The 27,554-nt window shown below is 38.1% G+C and overlaps 1 protein-coding gene across 4 annotated transcripts in view; it reads left to right on the forward strand.

Annotated features, from left to right (window-relative positions):
* The window catches only part of SLX4IP (SLX4 interacting protein), a 189,559-nt gene that overhangs the window by 21,971 nt on the left and 140,034 nt on the right, over nt 1-27,554 (forward strand). Inside the window, exon 1 of one of the 4 annotated variants that reach the window (XM_023537405.1) lies at nt 13,144-15,147. The exons of the other annotated variants lie outside the window; for them this stretch is intronic. Coding sequence (XP_023393173.1) covers nt 15,112-15,147 — 36 coding nt within the window. The 5' untranslated portion in view covers nt 13,144-15,111. Of the gene's footprint in view, nt 1-13,143; nt 15,148-27,554 lie in introns of those variants that run through there. 4 annotated transcript variants of the gene reach the window in all.

The raw sequence follows: 27,554 nt of genomic DNA on the forward strand, positions 1-27,554 counted from the left end.
CCTAGAGGGCAGACAATTTTGGTAAACCACAAAGCTTGGACATTAGCTCCTAATTATGCTATAGATGGGTCTGTTGACTTCCAGGTCACACACAAAGATGTGGCAACTTCCCCATCTCACAGGTGACCAGCAAGGCTTTGGAACCTAAGCTCTCAGATTATGGCAGTCAGAGGAGTTATGTCACCATGAGTATCAAGCTAGCAGGTTAGGAATAGAGACAAAGTTCTGATACGTTATATAGAAGATTCTACACATCATGTTGTGTTTGTGTTTCTGCCTCGCATCACACTGGTAGGGGACCAGTGCTCCCTAATCATGAAGCTCAAAAGCCCCGCAATCCCATTCTGAATGTATGACATCCCACTTTGCCAGACTGCTGTTCCCTGCCATAGAGTGTCATGGTTAGCAGGGGCATGCACATCTGCTACTGATGCTGTCACCATGTGCCTTTTCTGATGAACGCTGCTCCAGTAGGCTTGTATGAGTGCTGCTTGGCCACTTGCCTCTTCCTATTTCTCTTCTCTTTATGTCTCTTCGTTGCATTAAGGGTGCTTTTTATCAGACCTCTTTCAGTTCGTTAAAATCTTCTCATCTGTATTTAATCTAATGTTTAATATGCATTTAATCTACTCTTTAACTTGTTTATTTTTAGTGACTGCATTTTTCATTTCAGAATTTGAGTTTTTTTAATTCAAATTCTACCAGTTCTTTTTTTATATACTTGTCCTATTTTTTTAAAACATGTTTCCATTTCCTCCTTTTATCTCCTTCATAATTTTAATTTATTTCTTAATCTGTTTTAGTTTGTTCTATTATTTCCACTAGTATTTACTAAGTGTGGCATATATTGATCATCGAAATTGCTGGATTGTTTATGTGTATAATTTTTAATTGTGCTCTCATTTTCAATCACATCACACACACACACACACACACACGGATGGAAAGACCTGTGAACCCCATAGAGCAGTTGAGCAGTTTCAAGTTTACTTCTGCTGGAGCCATTGGCATTTCAGTGGTTTTGGACAAGGTTTTATATTATTTTCATGGTTTGGGATTCCACCACCTTGTAGATAGTATAACTTTGCAACGCACAACAGAGTCTGGCACAAGGTTGGTGTTTTTAGTTTTTTCCAGTATTTTCCTAGCTGTTCTCCTTTCCTCTCTTTTCTCCCAAGACCCTGGATAGATGCCAGGCTTCCATGTTGTTTCCTTGGTCAGCGAGCAGAGATTTCTTTTTTAGTTGCAGTTTCATGAAACCTGCAGTTTCTCAAGAGAGTGAAGGAAAATGCTCTATTAAGTAGTTCCAGCTCTAAGAAATTATGGACAAACTAACCCATATGAACTGGAGAGAATTATATGAGGATAGCTACAAATCAAAGTTTTATTTGTATGTCAAGCATTATATAGAGAAGTGAAAGTTGAAGTTTTCCCAACTCTGGACTTAGCTGGAATAAGTTCATTTCCAACTCCCTTTTCTCTTTTGGGTGTTAGGATACCAGCTCTCAGCTATCCTGTCTCTCAAATATTCTGATAGCCAGGCTTGAACCTTCTGAAGGGATAATTATTTCCCCCCAAACTTTGTTGAGATTTAATTGTCATATAACATTATGTAAGTTCAAGGTAAACGATGTGATGATTTGATAAACACATATGGCGAAATGTTTACCACGATGAGGTTAACACATCCTTCGCCTTACATAATTACCATTTTGTTGTTGTTATGTTGAGAACATTAAAGATCTACTCTCATAGCAATTTTCATGTATACAATATTGTTAACTCTAGTCACCATGCTATACATTTAGATCCTTGAAGCTTATTTATCCTATAACTGGAGGTTTGTATCCTTAGACCAAGATCCCCCCTGCTTAGCCCCTGCCAACCACCATTCTACTCTGTTTCTATGAGTTCAATGTTTTTAGATTCCATGTATGTGAGATCATACAGTATTTGTCTTTCTTACTGTCTTACTTTTTTCACTTAGTATAATGCCCTCAAAGTCTGTCCATGTTGTGGTAAAAGGCAGAATTTTCTTCTTCTTTTTTTTTTTTTTGGCTGGATAAAATTCCACTGTGTATATATACATTTTTTTTATTCATCCATCGATAGACACTTAGGTCGTTGCCATGTCTTGGCTATTGTGAATAATGCTGCAATGAACATGAGTGCAGGTATCTCTTTAAAATAGTAATAATTATCTCCTTTGGATTATAGACAGAAACGAGATTGCTAGATCATATGGTAGTTTTATTTTTAAGTTTTTGAGGAACTGCCGTACTGTTTTCTATAGTGGCTGTGCCATATTTACATTCTCTCCAACCCCGCACTAACCAGGGTTCCCTTTTCTCCACATCCTTACCAGCATTTGTTGTCTTTTGTCTTTTTGCTAATAGCTATGCTGACAGGTGGTATCACATTGTGGTTTTGATTTGCATTTTCAAAGAAGTGATTATTGATTAGACTGTTAGGGGTTTATTAATTTACTAGTCTTTCCCAAGAACGAACTTCTGACTCTGATTTTTTTTTCCTGTAGCATACTTGTTTTCTTATTGATGTCTTATCTTTATTATTTCTTTCCTTCTGCTTTCTATATGCAAATTTGCTCTTCTTTTTTTCAGCTTCTTAAGGCAGAAGCTTAAATCATTGATTTTGAACCTTTCTTGTCTAATACAACACTTAAAACTATAAACTTCTCCCTAAGCATTTTTGCTTATATTGTACCTCTCTTATTTTAATGGAGATACAGTTAAAGTAGGGACTTCATTTTTAAAATAAAAATGCTTTCTAATTTTTATTGTGATTTCATTTTTGATCAATGGGTTATTTAAATGTTTATTATATAGTTTCTAAGTATTTGGGAATTTTCTAGTCATTATTTTGTTATTGGTGTTTAGCATAATTCTTCTATTTTGGTAAATGTTCCATAAGTGGTTGAAAAATGTTAGTTTTCAGGTTCATTGAACTCTGTGTCACTTAGGTCATTTGTTAATTGTGTTGTAAAAATCTTATGTGTATTTACTAATATTTTTGTTCACTTGTTCTATCAGTCAAGAGAGATATAAAAAAATCTAAAGCTATGATTTTAGATTTGTCCTTTCATTGATATTTGCTTTGTATATCTTGAGGCTAGGTTAATAGGTATGTACAAATTATGATTACTCTTTCTTTTGAATTGAATCCTTAGTCATTATAACATGTCTAGTCATACTTCTTAACCTGAACTCTGTCTGATATTAGCAGAGCCTGTACTTGAGATCCCTAACCAAATATGTGAGTCCTCACTGGATTCCAAACTCTAACAAGTCATTAAGTCCCACTCATGTACAAGAAGTTTTCAAACAGCATAGAAAACTTGAGAAATAAAGAGAGAAAAAAGTAAATGCACAAATGTAGAGTCAGAGAGATTCTAGGGAGCAAAAGAAGACTTTTAAAAACACCCATCATTAATACGAGCAACTAATTGTCTGTTATAGTGCAATAAAGCTGAAAAAACAAACAAACAAACGAACAAACAAAAAAGGAAGCTATTATAGACACATAACAAGATCAGGATTTTGTAAACAAGGGAAATTCCTGAGAATAGGAAAGAGCTCCTGTAAATTAAAAATGCTTAATAGAAATAATTCAGTGAAGTATGGGAAGGTGATTGAGGTATACTGCCCAGAAAGTAGAGCAAAAAGATTATGGAATAAAAAAATTGAGGAGAAAGCACAAGAAAATTGTAAGGTATGAAAAATTGGAGTTCTAGAAAGGAAAATAAAGAAATTGATGGAGAAGAAAATCGAGAAAAAATAATACAGTGAAATTTACTAGAAATGATGGACAGAGTTTCTCTTTGAAAGTTGCTTTGAGTGGGTACTCAACAAAATCAGTGAAAAAGAGTTGTACCAAGTCACATCATCCTAAAATTTCAGAACACTGAGAATGCAGAGAAGATCCTAAGAGAAAAACATCACATACAGAGTATCAAACAAAGCACAGCCTTCTCAACAGCAACATCTGGGGACAGTGAAACAGGTCTCTCAATATTCTAAGTATAATGATTTCTAACCCATAACTCTCTTCACAGCTCAGCTTTCAATCACATGTTAAGGTAGAATAGAGACGTTTTCAGAGATGCAAAGTCTGAAAACAATTTCTTTCTAATGTATTCTATTGTAGGAAGGAAGTGGTTTTCTAGCGTGAGGGGATAAACAGAGAAAGAGGGAGATATGAGATCTGGGAAATAGGGAATTTAACAGGTGAGGGCCTAAGCAAATCCCATGATGATCAGCTGCCTAGAAAGCAACGAGTCTGACTGGAACAGGACAGAGGGTTCCATGAAAGATGTCTCCATCAAAAAATGAAACGAATAAAATACCTTATGTATTGAGAGTTTTTTTGTTTTTTGTTTTTGTCTTTGTTTTTTAGATCTGTCAGAGAATGTGGGAATAATTTAGTGATAGTAATATAGGAAATTAAATAAAAGAAGAACTGAAGAAAAGATTGTGCAAGATGGGAGAGTAAGCATAGTGTACTACATGGCTCTGCTTTGAACAAAGAGTACATTTTATATACCATTAACTCCAAAGTTTGGAAGACTGGGAAGGAGATGTGTGGGAGGCTGGGTTGTAAGCATTTCTTCATTTTCAATAGAAAGCGTGTAAAACAAAAATAAGAAATTATAGTATAAACAGTATTTGGCAATATGATGGTGAATACCAGATCAAATAGCTAAAGTTTTCAGTGTGGTTGCTCCTGGCGAGTGAGGGTTGAGGTGGGGTGGTAGCAGGATGGTGCAGAAGTGGCCTGTTTTTGATGTCATTTTAATTTGTATATATACATTATTACTATGATAAAAAAAAATTAAGAGGATAAATAAATTTTTAAAGAAATTAACTTATGCGAATTTTCATATAGATGCATCTACTTTTGACTCTCTGCGTTGAAAAATACTTGGCTATAGCACCGTTTCCAAAGTAACAGAAAACGAAATGAACACACGGTAGTTTGCCATTTGCATCTCAGTTGTTTATTTCTGACTTTCCATGGAATGACATTAATTATCAATGCAAGCAGCAAACAGTTTATCATTCTTCAAATGAAGACAAGGCTTTTTTTTTTTTAAACTATCTACACCCTAGCCTTGAACTCTTAGGCCAGAATTCCAGAAAATGGCAGCAGTGGGTGAGATGAGAGAGTCCTTGGAACCACAGCTTTCAGGGTCCCTTGACTTCTGGGCCACTGAAGCCTGTGGTAGGAAGCTATGTCTTATACATTAGTGATTCCTTTCTCGGTTTAAAGTAGTGGTGACAGCAGACACATGTCTCCTCAAGTCTCCTTAGTGATCTTAATTTTAGCTTTGCATACACCTTAGTGTTTTAAAATTAAAAAAGATTAATGATAAATTTTTTAGGGGCCAAGGGTCAACTTCTTGTTTTGTAAATAAAGTTTTATCGGAACATAGCCGTTCCTATTTGTTTAGATATTGTCTCTGGCTACTTTTATGCTACAGTGGCAGAGTTGAATAGTTGCAACAAAGACCTCATTGCCTGAAAAGTCTGGAACATTTATATATTTATAAATGCTGATTTAGGAATATAAATATATCTCTTAAAGCATATCTCAGTTCCTACTGGCCACATTTCAAGTGCTCAGTAGGCACACATGGCTAGTAGCAGAGTTATTGGATATCACAAGAGCCTAAATTTGCATCCTTCCGTACATCTACCTTGTCAGAGTAAATTTTCCATGCAGTTATCTTGGGGTAAACTGGCTGCAAGGGTGGGTAAATTAGCAAGGTCAAGGCAAGGCTGTTTCCTTTGCAAATGGAAGCAAGAAATAAACATAGACATATAATGGTATTAATCATGAACTTTTATTCATTAAAACACAAAGCTTTAGTGAAAATAAAATAAATTTGAATAATAAATTACTGTCACGTCAAATAATATGCATGGTGTCTGAAAAGTTTATGGGTCTATCCTCTGCTTTAAAGGTATTTTAAGAAGTATATAATGTTGCCAAGTTTCAATTTAAAATTTTCAACTTGGGTTCCATCGAAGCAGTAATATGAACGGTTCCTACCTCATTGTCTTTGCTTGTAGATCATGTCCTTTGCTTCCTGCATCTGTTTTCTTGGATTAGTTAGGTATTACACTGAAGTCTAGAATTCTTTTGGCTATAAAGCTTGCTCTGTTGCTGCCCTTCCCTCTAGCCCACTTTATTGTGGGTGGGAAAATTTTTGCTGGGAGGGCTTGATTAATTAGAAAGGATTCCTGGCTTCCCGAGATGTGGCAGCCTGGGAAGGTTACAGAGCTTGGCTTGGTGACAGGCTAATCTGTATTTAAGGAAAAACTCGGACCAGCCAGATTTCCCTGGAATGTAGATCTGGCTTTGTCTTCTTCCACAGGGAATGTGTGATGACCCCATCCTCCTCCTTCCCACCCATTTCAGGAGACTTAAAGCTTTAACTTCTGCTGTTGATAGTTGTCTACTTTTTAGAGTAGGGGGTTGGGGAGTGAAGGTGGGGTGGGGAGCTGAACTTTTGGGGTAGGAAGGGTGAATCATTTTCTAAATCTAAAACAACAGGTTTAGGATTTTATTCATGTTAATGAGGGGAGGAGTGATTTTACTTTTTTTTTTTTAAATCTCCCTGAATCTTTACTATTTATATTTTTCTTTCCACTACTTTGTAGCAATTATAGTTTTATGTTCTGCTCTGAATTTCAGTTAACCTTAGTCTTTGCATTCCTTAGAATACCACAAATAGAGAAATATGCCCAAGAATTGACAGTAATTTCCCCTTTATAGTAAAAGTAAAAGTGAAGAGCAACACTTTGAACTTCCACGAAAAGAGAGAAAGTTGAATAGCGAATGGGCTTTTGTCTTTGCTGTTTTGCCTCAGTGAATAACTTCACTTCTCTGACATAGGTTTTCAGTTACCTAAAGGGGAATGTGGTACTGACGTTGTCATCAGTGCTCATTTGAAAATAGATGCATTGATTTTGTGTATTACACTGAAAAAAAAAGATTTTATGCAAGTATATTCATATCAGTTGAATTCTGAGTAATGACTTTTTACTGAATTTTAAGCACTCATTAAACTGAAGTGTCATAACAGAATAAATCACAGAAATTTTCAATGGTTACTATTTTTTTTTCACTAGAAATGAATTTGACGAGTGTGCAACCTTTATCCCTAAGAATGTTTTTACAAAGGCATTTATCTTTGTGAAATTTTTCAAAGTGAAAGAAGTACCTCTATATTTCTTTTCCCAGTAATTAAACTCTTCATATTCCAATTCCTTCTTAATTCTGTCCCTTGGGGAGCTTTAAATTTTAAGGACATGTAGGATCAGTAAGAGTTTGCCTAGTTGTTGATGACATGCTCAAACTACAGTAGGCTGCTGTTTTTTTCCCATTGGATGTTATCTCTTCTATTACATTTGTGCATGCCCCAAACTGTTGAACTAAATATGTGCTGATTACTTGGTAGAATCAAAATAAAATTCATAAAAATTCACCAGTGGTTACCCAATTGATTCTGCCTCAGGCTTAAAGCTTTTAGGTACCTTCTCACTCAATAGGGCATTTGCTCTGAGTGTTGATGACTTTGAAACAGACTTCTTACTTGATCTAAATGAAACTTCTTTTTCAAGTGTTCTCTCTGCCTTTTTGGCCAGACCCCCAGTTTTCTGGACTTCATTTTCCTAGTTCTTTCCTGTGTGTATAAGCTCATCTGTTCTTTTTCTTAGACGATTAGAAAATGTTTAAGTACAGCCCTGGCCTCTCATCATCTTTTCAGTTTTAACTTGTCACCTGCCACCATGAAGTCTCTGCCTAGATTGATCCCTAAAACGTCAGACTAAGAATTCAGTTTGTCATAGTTTTCTCCTATACTGGCTTATGCTTTAAACTACCCTCATACTTCCTGGGCTCACTAAATTATGATGTCTCTGTTCTTTATTTGTAATACCTATTTAATGCGTCCACTCTGTAGAGTATCTTGGATTTGCTGCTTCCCTCTTCTCTTCTTACAAATTCAGCCTTTATTATTTTTATTTGTATTTCTGCATTAATCTCTGCCTTTTCTTGTCCTGTCCAGTTCATCTAGGCAAGTTCCGGGATAACACCATTTTCATCGTTACTCCCTTGCTTGATAAATCAGAGCAATTCCTTTTGTTTGATCAGATGTAATGTAAAACTCTCTAGCTAGATTTAAGGCATTCTGGTAACCATTCTCCCCTTCCTCTTTAACTTTGACCCATGTTTTCATGTTGGAACTTGGGAACATGGTCTGTCTATTCCTATAAAACTGATGCGTTTGCCTTTCCTGCAGTGACCTGGCCTGTAGTTTTCTCTCTTCCTGTGACCTCTCTCACCTTTTCTTCCTTAGTCTTTGCCCATCAGTTTTGTCCAGGCTTGACCAATGAGGTGCTTTTCCTTTGACACACAAGCCAAACTTTTCTCACACTGATGACCCTCTCGCTTTGTTCCTTTGACCACCATATGCAGCTTATGTTGTCATGTTTTTTATATATACGCTTTTACAAAATACTATCCCAGCCACATTCTCGGAGAAGAAGGACCTGTGCTCTGCTTATTTGGTATCCACAGAGGCCTGAGTCATCTGGAGCATTTCTGAGGTACCCAGTACCCCTTACTATCCTTATTACAGAGATGAGAAGTTTCTTCCCTCATGGCTCATGGAGAACAGGGAAGTCACTCAGGCTTGGAGTTATTTCTTACTTCTCTTTTTTTTTCAGTTCCAGACAAAGAATGTTGTAATCTTCAATTTGTGGTATATTTCTTTTCTTAAAAAAATTTCAGCTCAACCTATTTTTCCTTTTAGGAGTCTGCAGTTCCACTTTGAAAAATTTTAAGTAATTCTTTTAAAAATAGCTTCTTAATAGCTGTTAATAGCCAGAATGGCAAGGTGTAATGTTTGCTTCTGTGTGTCTGTTACAGAAGGAAATTATTTCAGGATGATAATGTTAATTATTTGGACATTATTATATTTTATTTTAATTAACACCTTAATGTTAAATCTTGATACTCCCCCCCCCAACATACATACAAAGCATGTGCTTCGTACATTATTTATTCTAGTATAAAAAATAATTCTTAGTAGAGGAGTAGACTCAGGATCTCTCACAGCTGTGAGAGCTCAGTAAGTTCCTTGGATTCTCTTTGAGGGCTGTAGAGGGCATCATTGTTCCATGTTTTGTAACGTGACTGCAGTCATCGTGATCTAAGGAAGCACAACAAATAAAGTGCTTTCAAAATCGCTGGCTCATTCCTAAATTATCATGACATCCTAAATGCCTGTGTTTGTTTGCTTGGGAGTTGTGTGCACGCTCTTATCCACAGCCTGTTCTGCCTGTGGGTATTTACATTTCTCCGTCTCACAGTTCTCTTCACCAGGAAACAATACCATTAACTGCAGCAGGAGGAAACAATCACAAAAACCAAACTATCCAAAGTGGCTGAGAGAAGGCATTCTCAGAGTGACAAGAGACTGCCTCTGGCGTGCTGCCTTTATAAATTCAGGGCCCGGAAGTGATAGGCTGAGAGTGAAGAGCTCCTTTTTCCTTGGAAAGCTTTGGGATCCTAGCCTGGCCCTGGTCCTAGCAATAAAGGCTGGAGGGGATCCATTGGGACTGGGATGAAGTCCTTGCCATCTTGGTGTTATTACAGTTACTGCTCTTCCTCCTTATTGTTATCATTATTGTTAGTTTGAGGGATGCTTGGTTAAGGAATCAGAGGTGGGGTGGGGACTGACAGAATGTTCTTGCATTCTATAATCCCTGGAATTCTGTGGAAATGACATTCCACTGAAATAGCCTGTGTGCATAGCAATTCAGTTATTAGCCAAATAATGTAAAAAGATGCAGCATCTACTTATTGTCCTTTAAATGCTTCTCTGGTAGTAACCTCTTGGAATATCCATGATTGAGTAATATAGGAAACTAGACCACTGTATGTATATATCACTTCATTGCTTATGAGTAGCATGTGACAACATTCTGATTTTAAGACTTAGAAACATCAAGTAATGAGTTTTGAATAGTGACTCTACACACTCACATAGGTACATGCTGTATTTTGCAAGTGTGATCTGAGGTGACAAAGAGTATTATGCTATTTGGTTCACAGAAGTGTAGTGTCATATAGATTCTGGCAAGGCATGTGCCAGGGCTAGCATCCCAGTTCTCATTACTTGGAAAATTCACTACCTATTTATTGAAAAAAAAAAAAAATCCATGTATAAGTGGATCCATGAAGTTTAAACCTATGTTGTTCAAGGGCCAACTGTATAATTTATGGATCAGTATTGAGATCATGTATAGTTCTAAATTTCTATGATTCTATGTGCACTATTTGTGTTGCTCTAGGTTCTTTTATAGTACTTCTTAAAAGTTAGATCATCAGGTTTTTGAGGAAAGGATCCTAAAAGTTTAAATTAGCATCAAACTTTTAATCAGGTTTGCTGAATTCACATGGCTTCACTTGTGAAAATTGTATGACTTTGGGTGAATCCTGTTACCTCTCTGAGCATCCATTTCTTCACTAATAGCACTATATGTTTGACAGGGTTTCTTGTATGTATCAGATTAATAATAAAAGACATAATTCTATGAAAGTAGGAAAATAACATTTTATGCATGTCATGGGCCCTCAGTAATTATTTACTGTGACATTTTGTGTAGTTTTAGAGGGACTTGGCCTTGGCGTCTTATTTGTCCCTGGTCTCATAATTCTTTGGAGTGAGGACTAGTCTAATTCTTTTCATATGTGAGGTGTCAGTTAGCAAATCTTCATTTATCCTTGGCATGCAAGGCCCTGGGTTAGGTACTAGAGACACAGATAAGGCCTGTCCCTATCCTTAGGGGGATTTGCAATGAGAAATTAATGTGTCAAACTTTAAATAGCAGTAGGTTAGTGGAACACAGAAATGCCAGAATGCCCTGCATAGCTGAGTCATGAACAAATGAGTACGGTAATTTTGTTCAGATCTGTTTCTGAATGGGATGTTGTGGCAAAACCACTGGCCAGTCAGTCTGTTGGGTGCCTTATTTGTGTGTCAGTTCACGTGATGGGCTACCATGGCCAGTGGCCAGTGGCCAGGGCTAGAAGTCAGGGGGTTAGATGTTAATCCTTATTATTAGTTCCTGACTATGGGCAGGTCAGTTAACCTCTTTTGCTTCAGTTATCTGTATGTAGCTTTGTAATCAACCAGCCACCAACTTTTTATAATTCTGTGGGTCAGAAAATCCAACTGGGCAATTTTTCTGCTTTACATAGCATTAGCCAGGGTCACTCACTTGAGTGATTCAGATCCTGACTGGGCTGGAGGGGTCAAGAAAGCTTCACTCACATGTTCTGTTCTTCACCATGATCCTTCTCTCTTCACAGGGTGTTACGTCATTCAGTTGTCTAGCTTGAACTCTTACAGCATGGTGGCTGGTTTCACTAGAGAACATAACAGTGGAAACTGCTAGAGTTCCTACGGGCTGCGTCTGGAACCAGCACACTGTTTTTCCACCATATTCTTTCGGTCAGCAAGGAGATCAGGGTCTCCAACAAGGCCAGGAGGAGAGGAAATAGACAATACCTCTTGATGGGAGGAGCAGTGTGCAAATACAAAGGACCTGTATAGCCATGCAAGTCTATAATTATATAAATTTTTGTTTGAAAAATTTTTTGTATATGATATAGTAGAAAGAATTTGGGCTTTGGAGGCACAAAAGCCTGGATTTGAGTCAGAGCCTTAACATTGACATGCATTTTGGGAAGTGATTTCGTTTTTCTGAGCCTTTGTACCCATATGTTAAATAGGGTTAATTAAATAGTGTTAATATAAACTCCTTTCTGGGATAATTGCCCTTCTTAGCACAGAGTCATCATAACATCCTTCCCCTTTCCCTTCCTTTTTACCTGGTATGGGCCTTTTCAAAGCCAACAGTAGTTGAAGACATTAATTGCAGTTCTTTTTGTTGAATCATGTTTTGCAGGTACTAGACTGTTTTTCCGAGACCGAGAGTTCAAACAAGACTGTTCATTTTGTTTGCCTATTTTGGTGTTATAAATTATTCCTAGAACATTTTTGTATTTAGAAGGCACGCTTTAAAATAACTAGTTTGAAATACATTTTGGTCTGTGAACAGCTGATTTGTTTGGCATTTCTAGTATCTTTTGTCTGGCAGAAAGAAAAAGCCATGTGGGGTGGCCACCATTTAGTCTGGCTGTTTTGTTTGTACTGTGGTAGTGCCTAGTCTAGGGACCAGGACTGATGGTGAGATGGGGCACACATGCTTTTACTACCGTGCCAAATGGGTACAAAAGTTCAGAGACTAAGAGAAAAGAGACTGTAGTTTCTAAAGCACAGGTTCTCAGTGTGTGTTCCATGGATCAGCAGTGTTAACATCTCCTGCATTAATTGCAGCATTTTTATCATAGTGCTATTGTGAGGGTTAAATGAAATGATACATGTAAAATGCTTAACCATTTTAATAAATGTTAGACATTTTCAGTAAAACTCATCATCATACTAAATATTAATCACTGTGATTAATTTTTTCTTCCAGTATGGTTTATGAAGCAGCTTATATTGCAATTTCTTTTTAAAGCTACCAGGGTTCTTAATAGTCTTTTTAAAAATTATGTGGATGGTCTTTTAGTCTAACAATATTTCAAGTAAACGAAGACTTATTTAAGCAAAGTCAGAAGGTGCTGTTACAAAAGCCCATAACTTCGAAGAAGATATTCTTCAGTCTAAAGGGATGTTGAGAGATCATATACCATACTTATGCAAATATGTTCAAAACCTTAGTGTTTGTGGGAGTCATTCATGCCATTTAATGAATCCCCAGGCAACGTCTGAACTCTGGAGTTTACTATTAATAGCCATTCTCTCTCTAAACCCCCTTTCTTCCTTTTAGGTATCCATGTCCTTAAGCAAAAACTCTTTATGTGGAGCCTCTCTCTCTTTCTCTCTCTCTGTCTCTCTGTCTCTCTGTCTCTCTGTCTCTCTCTCTCTCTCTCTTTTAAATTTGTGGTCAAATGAGGATCATGGTTAACCCCAAAAGGAAGGCCAGCTGGGTGGTGGGGGCCTGGGCCGGGGGGGCCTGAGTGGGACCGGAGCCTCTACACCTCAGCCTGCTTGCCTTGTGTACTTCCTCTTTTCTTTCTCTTACCACTATGCTTAGGCCAAATCCCAAATGAAAAGCGCTTTATTTGTCTTGGGTTTTGCTGATTCAGAGGCATGGGTGCTCTCTGGGATGTCACTGTCTGTCTGCTGAGCTGTCAGCCATAATGTACGTACCTCAGCCTCCCTCTGGTGCCTCCTTCTAGGACCGGAAGCTTTGCTTCCCCCACGGGAGCCACAGGTTCTGTGACTGATGGCTTGTCTTGCCTGTGTTTCCTGGTCCTGGCTTTAGCATTGATCCTCATCTTCTGGTCTCTCTCCTTTAGGCCAGCGTGTGGAGCGGCTCGCATAAAACTGCTCTTCCCTCAGAGGATGATATACCTACGCAGAGCCAGGGGCTCCAGAGGGCATCGTGCTCTGGGCTTCCAGCAGTGTTTCCTGGAAGTTCTCTGCCCCTGCTCTAGTGCAAATGACTTAGCTGCCATCGGTTTGATGTACTGAGGTTCCGTATAGAATTTAACTGGGATCTGGGGAGCATAAAACACATTGAAGTGAGCTGATGTAGTCTAGCTACTTCATGAACGAGATGAGAATCCCTGTGGAGCAGAGGGTGAGGATCTGAAAAGTTGCCTCAGAGAACTTAGTGCCTTATTTAGAGACATAGAACTATATCAAGCTGGTGCTGTTAAAGGCTCTGGAGAATGAAACAAGCCTGTACAAACCCCCGGGCCTGGAAGAGTGTGCTTTGTGATAAGGGAGCAGAGTGTCTTAGAGTACTTTGGCTTTGTGAAGGCCTGGAGGCAGCTTCAGGCTGCCCATACCAGCCCCAGCATGGGCCTCTTTGAGAATCAGGGTCCTGGTCTCTGCATATTTCTTGTTACTCTCCCTCTGCTGGCCTCTCTTCACCTTGTGTGCACATTGTATCATGATGGCTCTGCCCTCCCGAGTGACATATTTTACACGACTGCCATGTTTTCTGCCCCAGTAAGCAAACTTCTGGAGATGAGTTAGGGTAGGCGTCCACCTTTTCCTCAGTGACTGTGGTGAAGGAGCAGTGTCACTTAGTACATACATGGCTCTCTGTGCCCGTGCCCACCTTTGGCAGTTGTCAGAAAAAGGGGTACACATTGCCTCCAAAGCTAATATAGCAGTACTTTATGGTTTAGAGACTACTATAAAATTTCCCCTTGGCAACCCCTTAGACAGACAGGCTTTCCTACAGAACATAGTAATGAGTACTTAAAGTTTGGGGAGAGGCCTCAGGGGCATCCGAGAGGTAGCTAAAGCAATCTGACCCTTGAGAAGTTTCTCTTGGTTTTTCTGGTATGATCGTAAGTAATTACTGCTTTACTTACAGTTTGCACTTTGCTTTGTTGTTGGTGCTCATGTTGTTCACATCCTTCAATGTGTCTCTGTTATGATAATTAAACCATAATAGTACAACAATCAAAGGAAGTATCAAAGAGCATGTCATTCTACTAAAATTTCTGAATATCTACTCTGTAGATGATAGTATGAGTCAGGAGAGGGCCCAGCCTTCAGTAGCACGAATCTGGTGTTAAATCTTAAGTTCTGAGGCCTTGAATGCATTCCAAGGAGTGCCTAGTCAGCTATGAGTCTGCATATTTGCTTTTGACTCAGCATACCATTTGTGCTTCCTCCAATGTGTGAAACAACAGAAACTGCGTTGTAGCGTTAGTATTTTTAATTGTCACCAAGTGGTGCTGCTAGCAACTGTGCAAAAGTCTTCCAACAGCTGATGAAATGCTTACTTTTTCAAAGATGGCCTGGTAGAATCAGATGTTGCTGCATCAGTTCCTATGTTGCTTGAGTCTGTTTCACTTCCTACAATAACTGATTCTCCATCTGCCATGACAATGCATTCCTGAGCTGCTGGCCCCTCATTGGTGTTAACTGGAATGTTTATTTTTAGGACAAGTTAAAATTATCCACAGAAGGGTGTCTTCTGAAAAAGTTACATGAATCAGCCTCTCCCTGCAGGGATCATGGGAGGGGTATGTATGTGTGTAGACTTTTAAAACTCTGGAAAAATTTAAAACTGTTAAGGGAGAGGAGTATAATGAACATTGATGTATCTATCACCCATCTTCAACACTGGTGATAATTTTAAATAAAGTCCAGTTTTTAAAAAGTGATGCCATGTGACATTAATACTCTTTAGGTTTAATATTCCAAATTTTGGCACTGTTAGTAATTATTCTCCACAAAACCAAAAGAGCCTTAGCTCTTGCCTTTAGTCTTCAATTTAAATTCTAAAAATATTAGAAGTCTAGTTAGAGATCTAATTAGGGCGTTAACGTGGGTTTCCCCGTGACAAAGCGGCCACTAAAACTGTTAATTTTGTTTACCTAGGTTCTAAAGATAACCAGTATTCCTTAGATTTCTGATTTTACTTTGAAGGGAATGCTTGTTGGGATATTATACAATAGGCACATGAACCTCACCATTTTTTCTACTCCTGGGCTCTGGATTCCTGCTCTCCAAGATGGGAATAATAAGTGCCAGCCTTCATAGCATTGTTACATAAAAAGTGTCTAACCCAGTGCCTGGCAGTGATTAAGCATTTACCAAACTTAGCTATTAGTAATCAAATTAGAGATACCAGCTGAGAAGTAGAGCAATTTTAGGATTATGTAGGCTCCCTTCTATCCTCTTCAAGTATGTCATTTCAGCTGCATAAGATGTGAAGTTCAAGTGTGTTATGGTGTTTTCTTGTTACAAGCTCTCTTTTAAAAGCTTTTGTGACAGCCCAAGAAGGAACTAACTTTTATTTGTCTACCTACTAAACTTTTTCACATATTATCCTATTTAATATGTTTTTCACATATCCTATTTAATTGTTGTAGCACTGTCAACTACATCTTACTGTTGATGGGTCACGGATGTGAGGGGCAGTGAGGTTGAGTAATTTGCTCAGGTCAGAGGTAGAGGATGGTTAAAGCAGATTTCAACCCTGGGATCTTTTAGTGATAGGCGTATACTTTTTTGAAGTAGATTGAAAATGCTAGCTACAGTCTTATAACGAGACTGGTTCAGAATTGTCCTTGTCTAGTAATAAGACTACATATAGTGATTTATGATTCTTAAAGATTTATTAACTGTATTACTAACTTTTACTAACCATACTAAACACATTATCTTGGGAAGTAGGCAAAGCAGGTGTAATTATTAAAGAGGGGACCCTGGAGCCCCAGATTCTTCTTTATTATCACTCTCAGTCAAAAAAGGTCTTTTAGAGAGAAAGAATATTGAAGACTATGTTAGTCAAAGGTCAGTTCTGGGCCCCATTCTCCTTTGTAGAAGAACCTTAGTGAACCAGGCCACCTCTGCCAAACTCTCGTGGGGGTGGGTGCCCCGCTCAAGGGAGGATTCTCGAGCTCCTTTGGCTTACCAAGTAGAGTGGAGTGAGAGTGCAAAGAGGGAAGGTGATAGAAATGAGGAGTCTATCCTGGAGAAAAAGGCGTGTTACCTCCATAGTCAGGTGGAAGCAAAAAACACAAAACAAAGCACCTAAGAACTAGAACTCCAGGGACAGACTGGCCAGTCCTCCACTGATTAAGGCCTGATCTTGGGGAAGAAGTTAGGGAGACCTTGACAAGTGGATAGGGACATTGAGCTCCACCTAGAGGCCATAAGTGATTCTGGCTACTTTTCAGATGACAAACCTGCCTCTCAGGGAAGTTGAGGACAATCTGGGAAGTCAGCTAGTGTGGATGTAAAATGAGAATCAATGTTCTATGACTTATAGACTCTTCGTAAACTTTTTTTTTTTCCTTTGAGAAATTAAAAAATCTGAAACAAAGAACATTTTTATATTCTCACCACTGAAATTCCATATTCCCGTTACTGTTAATATCTTATAGTTTTAGCTTCTGAGCTTTTAAAAACAGGCAAACAGATGTTTTATAAAAAATTACACATTTTCATTATGAAAAATTCAAAGGTGAAAAAAATGACTCCAAATCTATTATAGAAACAACTCTTGTTAGCATTAAGTGAACATCATTGCAGATGTATACTGTGGGTATATCCCATGGACAGGCAGAATGATTACAGCAAAAGCTAGAAACACTTTTGTTAAGTATTAGATATTATGGATGTTATTTTAATTAAAAACATAAAATTTTATGTTTTAAAGATGCCGAATTGAAATGTAGGGAGTTGTTGAACCTCAAATATCTTTTCCTCGTTAGATTCTATTTCCTAAAAGATTCCTCTAATATTAAAATAGCTTAATTTATAAAAAAATTAAATTTCAGTCGTAGACAGTGTTGTTTGACTCCTTGCTGTGTAAGAGGGGAACATCATCTCATTTTTTGTCTCCTGTCTTCTCACCTCCCACTTTTTGTTGTTATTTTTATGTGTTCCAGTTTTTTTACTATTCACTTTCTTATCATGTACTATTCAGTAAGGTAGTCGCTAGCTATGGGTGGCTATTTAATTTTTAACTTACACTTACATAAGATTAAAAATTTACTTCTTCAGTCTTACTAGCTACGTTTTAGGTGTTCAGTAGCCACAGGTGGCTAGTGGAATAGTGCAGGTATCACAGAAAGTTCTCTCAGCACTGTTTTTAAGACACAGGTTATTGGTGTAGTGTTTCTTGAATTCTTTCATGTTTCAAAATGTCTCTTGGCCTTTATATTTGAATGATATCTTGGCTCATGCTTTCTTTCCCTCAGAATTTGGCATAAAATTTTTACCATTGTCTTCTGACATGGACTGTTGATCTGGAGAAATGTAAAGTCAGCCCATATTCCCCCCATTGTATGATGACTTGTTTTTTGTTCTTGGATATCTAAAATATTTTATAAATATCTCAGTGTGGAGTATTGTTGCATCATTTTTTTCTTCTGGAACATAGGCTGCCTTGGTCTGCAAATTCTGTTCATTCCTCATCCCACACAGATTCTTACATCATCTCATATCTTGAAATTCATTGCCTGTTTCTAAGTTGTCTACTTCAGGTGTATGTTCTCCAATTAAATTGGTTTTGTTTGCCTTCTATATTTATTACTTTAATTATTTTAATTTCCTTGTTTCTTTTATTTTTGTTCTGAAAAGTGATTATCCAAACCATATTGCCATGATTATCCAAACCTTTTCACTGTCAATAAATCAATTTTCAGGGTTGTCAATTTCTTGTGTGTCTTGTTTTCGCTTATTTAGTAATTTCATAATGACATTGATCTTGATTCTCAGTTCGTTTTTTTATATTCCCCATGTTAGGAATTTATTCCTGTTCATCAAATTACCACAGAATTTAGCAGCTTAAAACAACAAACATTTACTGACCAACAGTTTCTATGGATCAGGAATACAGGCGTAGCTTAGCCAGGTGCCCGTTGCTCAGGTAATCCTACAAGACTTCAGTCAGGGTGTCAGCTCGGGCAGCAGTATTCTCAAGGCTCCCTTGGGGGAAGATCTGCTTCCAAGCTCCCTCACACGATATTGGCAGGAGCTCTCAGGTCCTTGCTGGTTGTTAGCTGGAGACACCCATTTCTCAACATGCAGGCCTCTCCATAAGGCAGCTCACGACATGGCAACTGGCTTCCCTCAGAGAGAGTAAGAGAGCGTGCCCAAGATGGAAGCCACAGTCTTTTTAAAACCTAACCTCGAAATGACATTGCACCATCACCTCTGCCACATCATATTTGCTAGAAACAAATCATTAAACCCAGCCCACACTCAAGGGGAAGGGATTCTACAAGAGGGAGAAAACCAGGAGGCCAGGATCATTGGGGCTATCTTAGATGCAGCTTACCACACCCTCTTTTTCATTTTATTCTGTTTTATCATCTGTTTTGGGGCTCTTGAGTTAATGAGTTTTCTCCCTAAAGTCCTAAGTTGCTCTGTTATCTGAAGCAATCAGGTACTCCTGTTTTTCATACGATGTTTCCTTTTAGATTGAACATGTGCCTTTTACACTATTGTGCTTTTGATAGAAACATAATTAAACCATGTCATTCATTTCAATCTTGGCCTTACATGGCTCTGTTTACACTTTCTGTTTGCTTTGTTATAGTATAAGTGACTTTTTAAAATATTCTTCCCTTTGTAGCTGAGGCCAGTTTTATTTCCTTTCAAGCTACAGTTTGAGGACTGGGCACTTTGGCTGGTCTACTTTTATGTAGCCTTAAAGGATGGTCTCTGGAGGAAGAAGCCTCAGTTGAGATGAGGAGGTTAAGCACCAGAATACCTGGATCATACCTGAGTTCCTGTTAGAGGTTCTGTGTCAGAGTTCACTCCTGGTTGGGGAGGAGTGGTGCAAGCCTAGATCCTCTTCCATGGGGATGTCCTGTTGTTAACTCTGCCTCCTACATGGCCATTTTTGTCCTTTGTGGAAGAAAAGAAAAGCATATTAGCTGGGGGAATATTTTGGGGGTGATGGAAGTACTCTAAAAATAAATAATGGTGGCAGTTTTGCACAACCGTATGAATTTATTAAAACTCATCAAACTAGAAACTTAAAACCGATGAGTTTTATTATATGCAAATTAAATCTTAATAAAGCTATTTTTAAAAAGCATATCTGTCTGATGTGCCTTTTTCCAGAATTAGAAGTATTTCAAGAATTTTTAGGATAGTGATGATTCGGCAGTCCCAACCATTTATCGTTCATGTTTATTAATTCTTTTTGTGGACATGTACTGCCGTGGATATGTAACACTAGAAAGATAGTTTTATAATTAGTATGGAAGAGTTCATTCTCTTTAGCAAACAACATAGTTTTGAAGAAGGTTCTGTAGTATCGATTGGATGATATAAATTAAAAAGACATCCCTAAATGTTGTAAAAAGGCAAATTAGATTTTATTCCCAACTGTTAAAAAAAAGATTTGATGGTCTTTAGATTATAAAGAGATATAGTATAGCTGAAGGGATAAAAAAATAACTTCCACTTCTCTTTTGAGCAGCAGCTTCATTCACTTATCTAATGAATATTTATTAGGGGCTCATTACTCTGGTGAACAACTAAGAAGGCACAAAAAGAAATATAATGTAAACTTCCCATTAGTCAACCTTCCAGTAAACATGTGTGCAGACTCCGTGTGAGGCACTGTGGGACATACCAAAATTGTGAGGTTCTTAAGAAAAGGGCTGTATCTTATGAATTCCTTTTTATATCTCTGATTCTTTCTATATTACAGGTGCTCTGTACATATTTATGCATAACTAAATGAAAGAGTAAAGAAGATGTAGTCCTTATCCTCAAGAAAAGTATATTCTAGTTATGAGACTAAGCCATGCACATATGGAAAAGGTAGATAATAGCACAAGACCACATAGAAATCCCGTGTTCGGATTGTTCACAGAGTTGCCAGAACTACACAGAAAAGCCTGTGGAGTTTGTGGTACCCAACTGGGTACACCTGAATCCCTGACCAAGAACAATGAGTGTACTTGGGGATGTTGCACACATAGGCTCCAGGATAGAAATGAAGATGACTTATGTGTGGCACTATGAAGAGACAGGACTGACTGAAGCAGAGGGAAAAAATGGAAAACAGAGTTGGATGGCAAGAGCAGCTGCCGATTCAAAGAAGTGATTGGGTTTGTTTCCTTGGGCATTAAGGAATCATGGTTCTTGAGCCAAGAAATGATTAGATAACAATTTGCAGACTCACTGTTAAAGTTAATTGACCTTGTAGATAAGTTGGCTGTTTTTTCCATGTTTTACATGCAAGATGCTTATATATTTAAGGTTTGCATATTTGGTTGTTGAATTTTCTGTTTTTCTGACACCTTAAGCAAAATAATAATCAACTCTTCACTTTTGTTATTGTTGTTGTTTTTTATGATACCAGATAGGGGTTCTAACAGAGTTTTGCAAAGAAGAACAGAAATGTTTCATTTAAAATGTTCAGGCTGCAATTCATCGAGGGTGTGTTGTATGCGAACTGCCGAGTCCTAGGTAGGAATCCAGAGTGGAGAGATACCCCACACAGGGTGGTTAGGCGATTCAAAAAGTAGTGATGAAAGGCTGCTGCGGTCTAGAGGAAAACGTGCTGCTTTCTGCTTGGAAGCCAGGAACTAAAAGGGAGATGACTTTATGCCAGGCACTTTCCTATATGTTTTCTTTTAATCCTTATACTGTCCTGGTAAAAATTTTAATCCTCATGTACAGAGGAGAAATGAGGTTTAGAGGGCTGATGTACATTGACACGAACATTACAGTCATAGGTTTGGGTGAATTTGCTGATGAGAGGGAATGTTGGCAGGAAAAGCAATCAGGTCATATAAAATAACTCAGTTTTACATCTTTCCTAGGATAAATGATCAGGCAGAAGTATAAATAGGCAGCTCAGTGTCACTGTTTTCAAAATATTAAACTAAGAATTAGTAGTCTTGTAAATAGCACACAGGATCAAGTTAGTCACACTAAACATTCAACTCTAGCATTTCTCAGAATGTTTAAAAATTGCCCTTTGAAGGATTCTAGTGTGAAAAATTTTCATCCAGTTGGAATGGAGTCATTCTTGAATCTCTACATTCAAACTTACTTTGTTTCTTGTGAATAATCAAATGAAAGGTACAATTTAGTGTTGATTTAGTTCACTTGATCACTTCATTATGGGCCTTCGTGTCCTACTGAGTAAATGGAGGTTTGGATTAGAGCAGCCCCCATGCCCTGCCAGCTCTGAACTCTTTGTCCTGCACTGTGGAAAAAATATTTATTCCTTAAGGCAATAGCTTTTTGAGGGTTAAAAACAACAACAACAAAATGGCATCCAGTCTAATCCTGCTCAGCTTTTATTTACTCAAACATTTTTTGGATCTGTAGTAACTTATTAGATCTTGTGCAGTAAAACATAATTCTCAATTTTCCAAGGCCAGCTGTAGATCAGGATTCTAAAGGCCTTAATGGAAAAGGGCGGGTGTGTGTTTGTCAAGGGGCCACTTAGGGAAATCAGTTCCATGTAATTTTTAATACAGTTCTTTCTAGACTATTTTTTATGACTCAGTGTTACAGATGTCATTAATTTATAATGGAAAATAGTGAGACAATATGACAATTATCTTTAGAAAACTCAGGCAGAAGGGTGAGCGATGATCGAATCGTTTGAACAGAGGCTCTGCTGCGAGATGCCACTGCCAGGATGAAGCACTAACTGAAGGATGGTCCTGGGCCTCATTGCCTCTGACCCTTCTCGATTAGCTAGCCCCTCGGCGTGTAACTTGGGTGGCAGAAAGAAATAGAGGCCTGTCGGAAATCCAAGGCCCTCGAGGGTTTTTCTCACCAAAGGAGATTCTACACATGTGTTTCCTTCTCTAGACAGGCTAGGATGCACAAGAGGGGCGGTCTTGGATAAAATGGGAGAATAGATTTAATTCTTCCTCCACTCATGTTTCTATTTAATCTCCTCCTCTGAACCGTAGACATTTTAGGGATGAGGGCTGGCTTATTGCAGGAGTATTTTGGGCACTACGTGAGGGAGGAAGTTAAAATACAATGGTGAACATTTAGTGACCAAACGAGATGATGTTTTTCCTTTGCTTGCTTTTGCAAAATAACAGTTTGTTGGGGGCGGGGGTAGGAGAACTCATATCTGGCTTTGTAAATAGAGCTTGTTATCTGTGGACAGCACAATGTGCTGTATGTGCCACTAGCAGAGAGAATCTTGTAAATAAGAGAGGCTGCTGGTGTGAAATCGGGAGACCTGGATTCTGCTCAGGTCCTGAGGAAAGTTCTCTCATAGTCCTTGGTATGGGTTGAAGTCTGTCCTCCTGAAAAGGTCTGTTGAATTCTCAGCCCTAGTACCTCAGAATGTGACCTTACTTGTAAAGAGGTAATGAAGTTTAAATTATGTCATTAGGGTGAGTCATAATCCAATATGACTGGTTTCCATATATAAAGGGGAAATTTGGACACAGTCACACACAGAGGGAAGACTATGCAAAGACACTGGGAGAAAGTTCTCTATAAGCCAAGGAGTCTCTGCAGCTACCAGAAGCCAGGAGTGAAATATGGAACAGATTGTCCTTCACAGCCCTCAGAAGGCACCCTCCCTGTGACACCTTCATTTTGGACTTCTAGCCTCAAGAACTGTGAGACTATAAATTTCTGTTTTAAACCATCCAGTTTTTGTTACTTTGCTATGGTAGCCACAATAAATAAATATAGTCCCAATCCTCCAAAAGCCACAAAACTCTGAGCAAGACTTTCAACCTTCTGGACTTCTGCTTCCTCATTCGTAAAATAAGAGTCTTAGAGTAGATGATATCAGGACCTTCCTGCTCTGACAGTTGATGATTAATATCCCAAAAAGTGCACTTAATTTCCAGCAAAGTAATTGTTGTTAAACTTCCTAATATAGCTAAAATACGCAAAGAATAAGTTTTTTTTTCAGTTCCCAATTTTGTTATTTTCATTCAGGAATCATTAGTGATACTTCCCTTAAGCTAAATATTGAGCAAGGCTGTCTCTTCCAAGTTGACACACTAAACAAATGACAACATGTCTAGTCTCTATGTAATATATAACCAAAGAACATACCACTTAAAAGCCTATAGCTATATCCTACTGATTGGGGGTTAGCATATTTTGGATGTCATTTCATTAACTTTTCTCTCTTAGATTCCTAGAATGATTTCTTTTAGACATCCACAGGTTTATTCCAGTTTTCTCAAAGGAACCTGCCACATAGACACAGGCCACTCAGGTATTTGTTAGATGTCTGACCTTAGTAAATAGTAGCATAAGCAGTACCCTGTGCACTATGAAGTGTTCTTCATACCATACTTTGACATAAGTCAGGGAGTTCATGGAGTTGGTCTTTTTTGACTTGTCAGTAGGTTGTACAGTTGGGTCCACTGATGTAGCAAAATCAAGACATTGTGGTTCGTGCTGTCCTAGGTGAATACAGTGAGGAAACAATTATCTGCCTCTTCACCAGTATCGTTCCTTACAAAATCAGCACCTGAAACTTACAAGATATGTTTGAAATAATACTACCTTTGGACCTTCTCTATAGACTTTTCTTCTCTTTTTTCCCCCTTAATCCCTATATTCCAGGGGATAACTTTTTTTCATGTGCCTTAAGCTTTTTAAGGAAAGATAAATAATATAAAAATACCTTTCCTTTCTAAAACAACAACAACAAAAAAACCATAATGTATTTGATTCACAGTACAGAAAGTAAATCTTTTAAAACAAGGTAAATGAAATGTTTGCTTCCACTTGCCCTTCTGTCTGAGACTCTCGTGTTCTTCCTGTTTTCCTCAGAACCCTTTTATATCATCTTTCTTTACTAGAATATTTTCCTTCTTCAATCTGCTAAGGCAGAAAGAACAAGTTAGGCCTAAGGAGAGCCCCCATGCCCTGCCAGCTCTGAACTCTTTGTCCTGCACTGTGGAAAAAATATTTATTCCTTAAGGCAATAGCTTTTTGAGGGTTAAAAACAACAACAACAAAATGGCATCCAGTCTAATCCTGCTCAGCTTTTATTTACTCAAACATTTTTTGGATCTGTAGTAACTTATTAGATCTTGTGCAGTAAAACATAATTCTCAATTTTCCAAGGCCAGCTGTAGATCAGGATTCTAAAGGCCTTAATGGAAAAGGGCGGGTGTGTGTTTGTCAAGGGGCCACTTAGGGAAATCAGTTCCATGTAATTTTTAATACAGTTCTTTCTAGACTATTTTTTATGACTCAGTGTTACAGATGTCATTAATTTATAATGGAAAATAGTGAGACAATATGACAATTATCTTTAGAAAACTCAGGCAGAAGGGTGAGCGATGATCGAATCGTTTGAACAGAGGCTCTGCTGCGAGATGCCACTGCCAGGATGAAGCACTAACTGAAGGATGGTCCTGGGCCTCATTGCCTCTGACCCTTCTCGATTAGCCAGCCCCTCGGCGTGTAACTTGGGTGGCAGAAAGAAATAGAGGCCTGTCGGAAATCCAAGGCCCTCGAGGGTTTTTCTCACCAAAGGAGATTCTACACATGTGTTTCCTTCTCTAGACAGGCTAGGATGCACAAGAGGGGCGGTCTTGGACAAAATGGGAGAATAGATTTAATTCTTCCTCCACTCATGTTTCTATTTAATCTCCTCCTCTGAACCGTAGACATTTTAGAGATGAGGGCTGGCTTATTGCAGGAGTATTTTGGGCACTACGTGAGGGAGGAAGTTAAAATACAATGGTGAACATTTAGTGACCAAACGAGATGATGTTTTTCCTTTGCTTGCTTTTGCAAAATAACAGTTTGTTGGGGGCGGGGGTAGGAGAACTCATATCTGGCTTTGTAAATAGAGCTTGTTATCTGTGGACAGCACAATGTGCTGTATGTGCCACTAGCAGAGAGAATCTTGTAAATAAGAGAGGCTGCTGGTGTGAAATCGGGAGACCTGGATTCTGCTCAGGTCCTGAGGAAAGTTCTCTCATAGTCCTTGGTATGGGTTGAAGTCTGTCCTCCTGAAAAGGTCTGTTGAATTCTCAGCCCTAGTACCTCAGAATGTGACCTTACTTGTAAAGAGGTAATGAAGTTTAAATTATGTCATTAGGGTGAGTCATAATCCAATATGACTGGTTTCCATATATAAAGGGGAAATTTGGACACAGTCACACACAGAGGGAAGACTATGCAAAGACACTGGGAGAAAGTTCTCTATAAGCCAAGGAGTCTCTGCAGCTACCAGAAGCCAGGAGTGAAATATGGAACAGATTGTCCTTCACAGCCCTCAGAAGGCACCCTCCCTGTGACACCTTCATTTTGGACTTCTAGCCTCAAGAACTGTGAGACTATAAATTTCTGTTTTAAACCATCCAGTTTTTGTTACTTTGCTATGGTAGCCACAATAAATAAATATAGTCCCAATCCTCCAAAAGCCACAAAACTCTGAGCAAGACTTTCAACCTTCTGGACTTCTGCTTCCTCATTCGTAAAATAAGAGTCTTAGAGTAGATGATATCAGGACCTTCCTGCTCTGACAGTTGATGATTAATATCCCAAAAAGTGCACTTAATTTCCAGCAAAGTAATTGTTGTTAAACTTCCTAATATAGCTAAAATACGCAAAGAATAAGTTTTTTTTTCAGTTCCCAATTTTGTTATTTTCATTCAGGAATCATTAGTGATACTTCCCTTAAGCTAAATATTGAGCAAGGCTGTCTCTTCCAAGTTGACACACTAAACAAATGACAACATGTCTAGTCTCTATGTAATATATAACCAAAGAACATACCACTTAAAAGCCTATAGCTATATCCTACTGATTGGGGGTTAGCATATTTTGGATGTCATTTCATTAACTTTTCTCTCTTAGATTCCTAGAATGATTTCTTTTAGACATCCACAGGTTTATTCCAGTTTTCTCAAAGGAACCTGCCACATAGACACAGGCCACTCAGGTATTTGTTAGATGTCTGACCTTAGTAAATAGTAGCATAAGCAGTACCCTGTGCACTATGAAGTGTTCTTCATACCATACTTTGACATAAGTCAGGGAGTTCATGGAGTTGGTCTTTTTTGACTTGTCAGTAGGTTGTACAGTTGGGTCCACTGATGTAGCAAAATCAAGACATTGTGGTTCGTGCTGTCCTAGGTGAATACAGTGAGGAAACAATTATCTGCCTCTTCACCAGTATCGTTCCTTACAAAATCAGCACCTGAAACTTACAAGATATGTTTGAAATAATACTACCTTTGGACCTTCTCTATAGACTTTTCTTCTCTTTTTTCCCCCTTAATCCCTATATTCCAGGGGATAACTTTTTTTCATGTGCCTTAAGCTTTTTAAGGAAAGATAAATAATATAAAAATACCTTTCCTTTCTAAAACAACAACAACAAAAAAACCATAATGTATTTGATTCACAGTACAGAAAGAAAATCTTTTAAAACAAGGTAAATGAAATGTTTGCTTCCACTTGCCCTTCTGTCTGAGACTCTCGTGTTCTTCCTGTTTTCCTCAGAACCCTTTTATATCATCTTTCTTTACTAGAATATTTTCCTTCTTCAATCTGCTAAGGCAGAAAGAACAAGTTAGGCCTAAGGAGAGATTTTTAAATAAAATGGAATGAGAGTAGCCATGGTTGGTGGTTGTGGCTTCATGGGACTTAATGACTCTATATGCTTTGTACCCCTTAATGAAAGGGATAGAGAAATGGTTAACTTAAGTTTCACCATATTCAACTAAATTAAAGGTAATGATTTTATTCACATGTTTAATACAGCTTATCTGGTTCTTCAAGAATTACTGTGCTGTCTTCTAAGGGTGTTTTAACACATGTGGTCTTTTCTTGTATGATGTCTCATTCTTGGAAATCCAGTCTGATTTAAATTTTTTTTCACTTAATTCTACTCCACCCACTTATCTTTTATAGCTTAAAATACAGAGGGGCCTAAAAATGTCCTTAGTGTTAATATCTATACTAAAGAGGCTCCAGTGACTCACCT

Source organism: Pteropus vampyrus, unplaced genomic scaffold (assembly GCF_000151845.1).
Source record: "Pteropus vampyrus isolate Shadow unplaced genomic scaffold, Pvam_2.0 Scaffold7, whole genome shotgun sequence".
Lineage (NCBI taxonomy): Eukaryota > Metazoa > Chordata > Mammalia > Chiroptera > Pteropodidae > Pteropus > Pteropus vampyrus.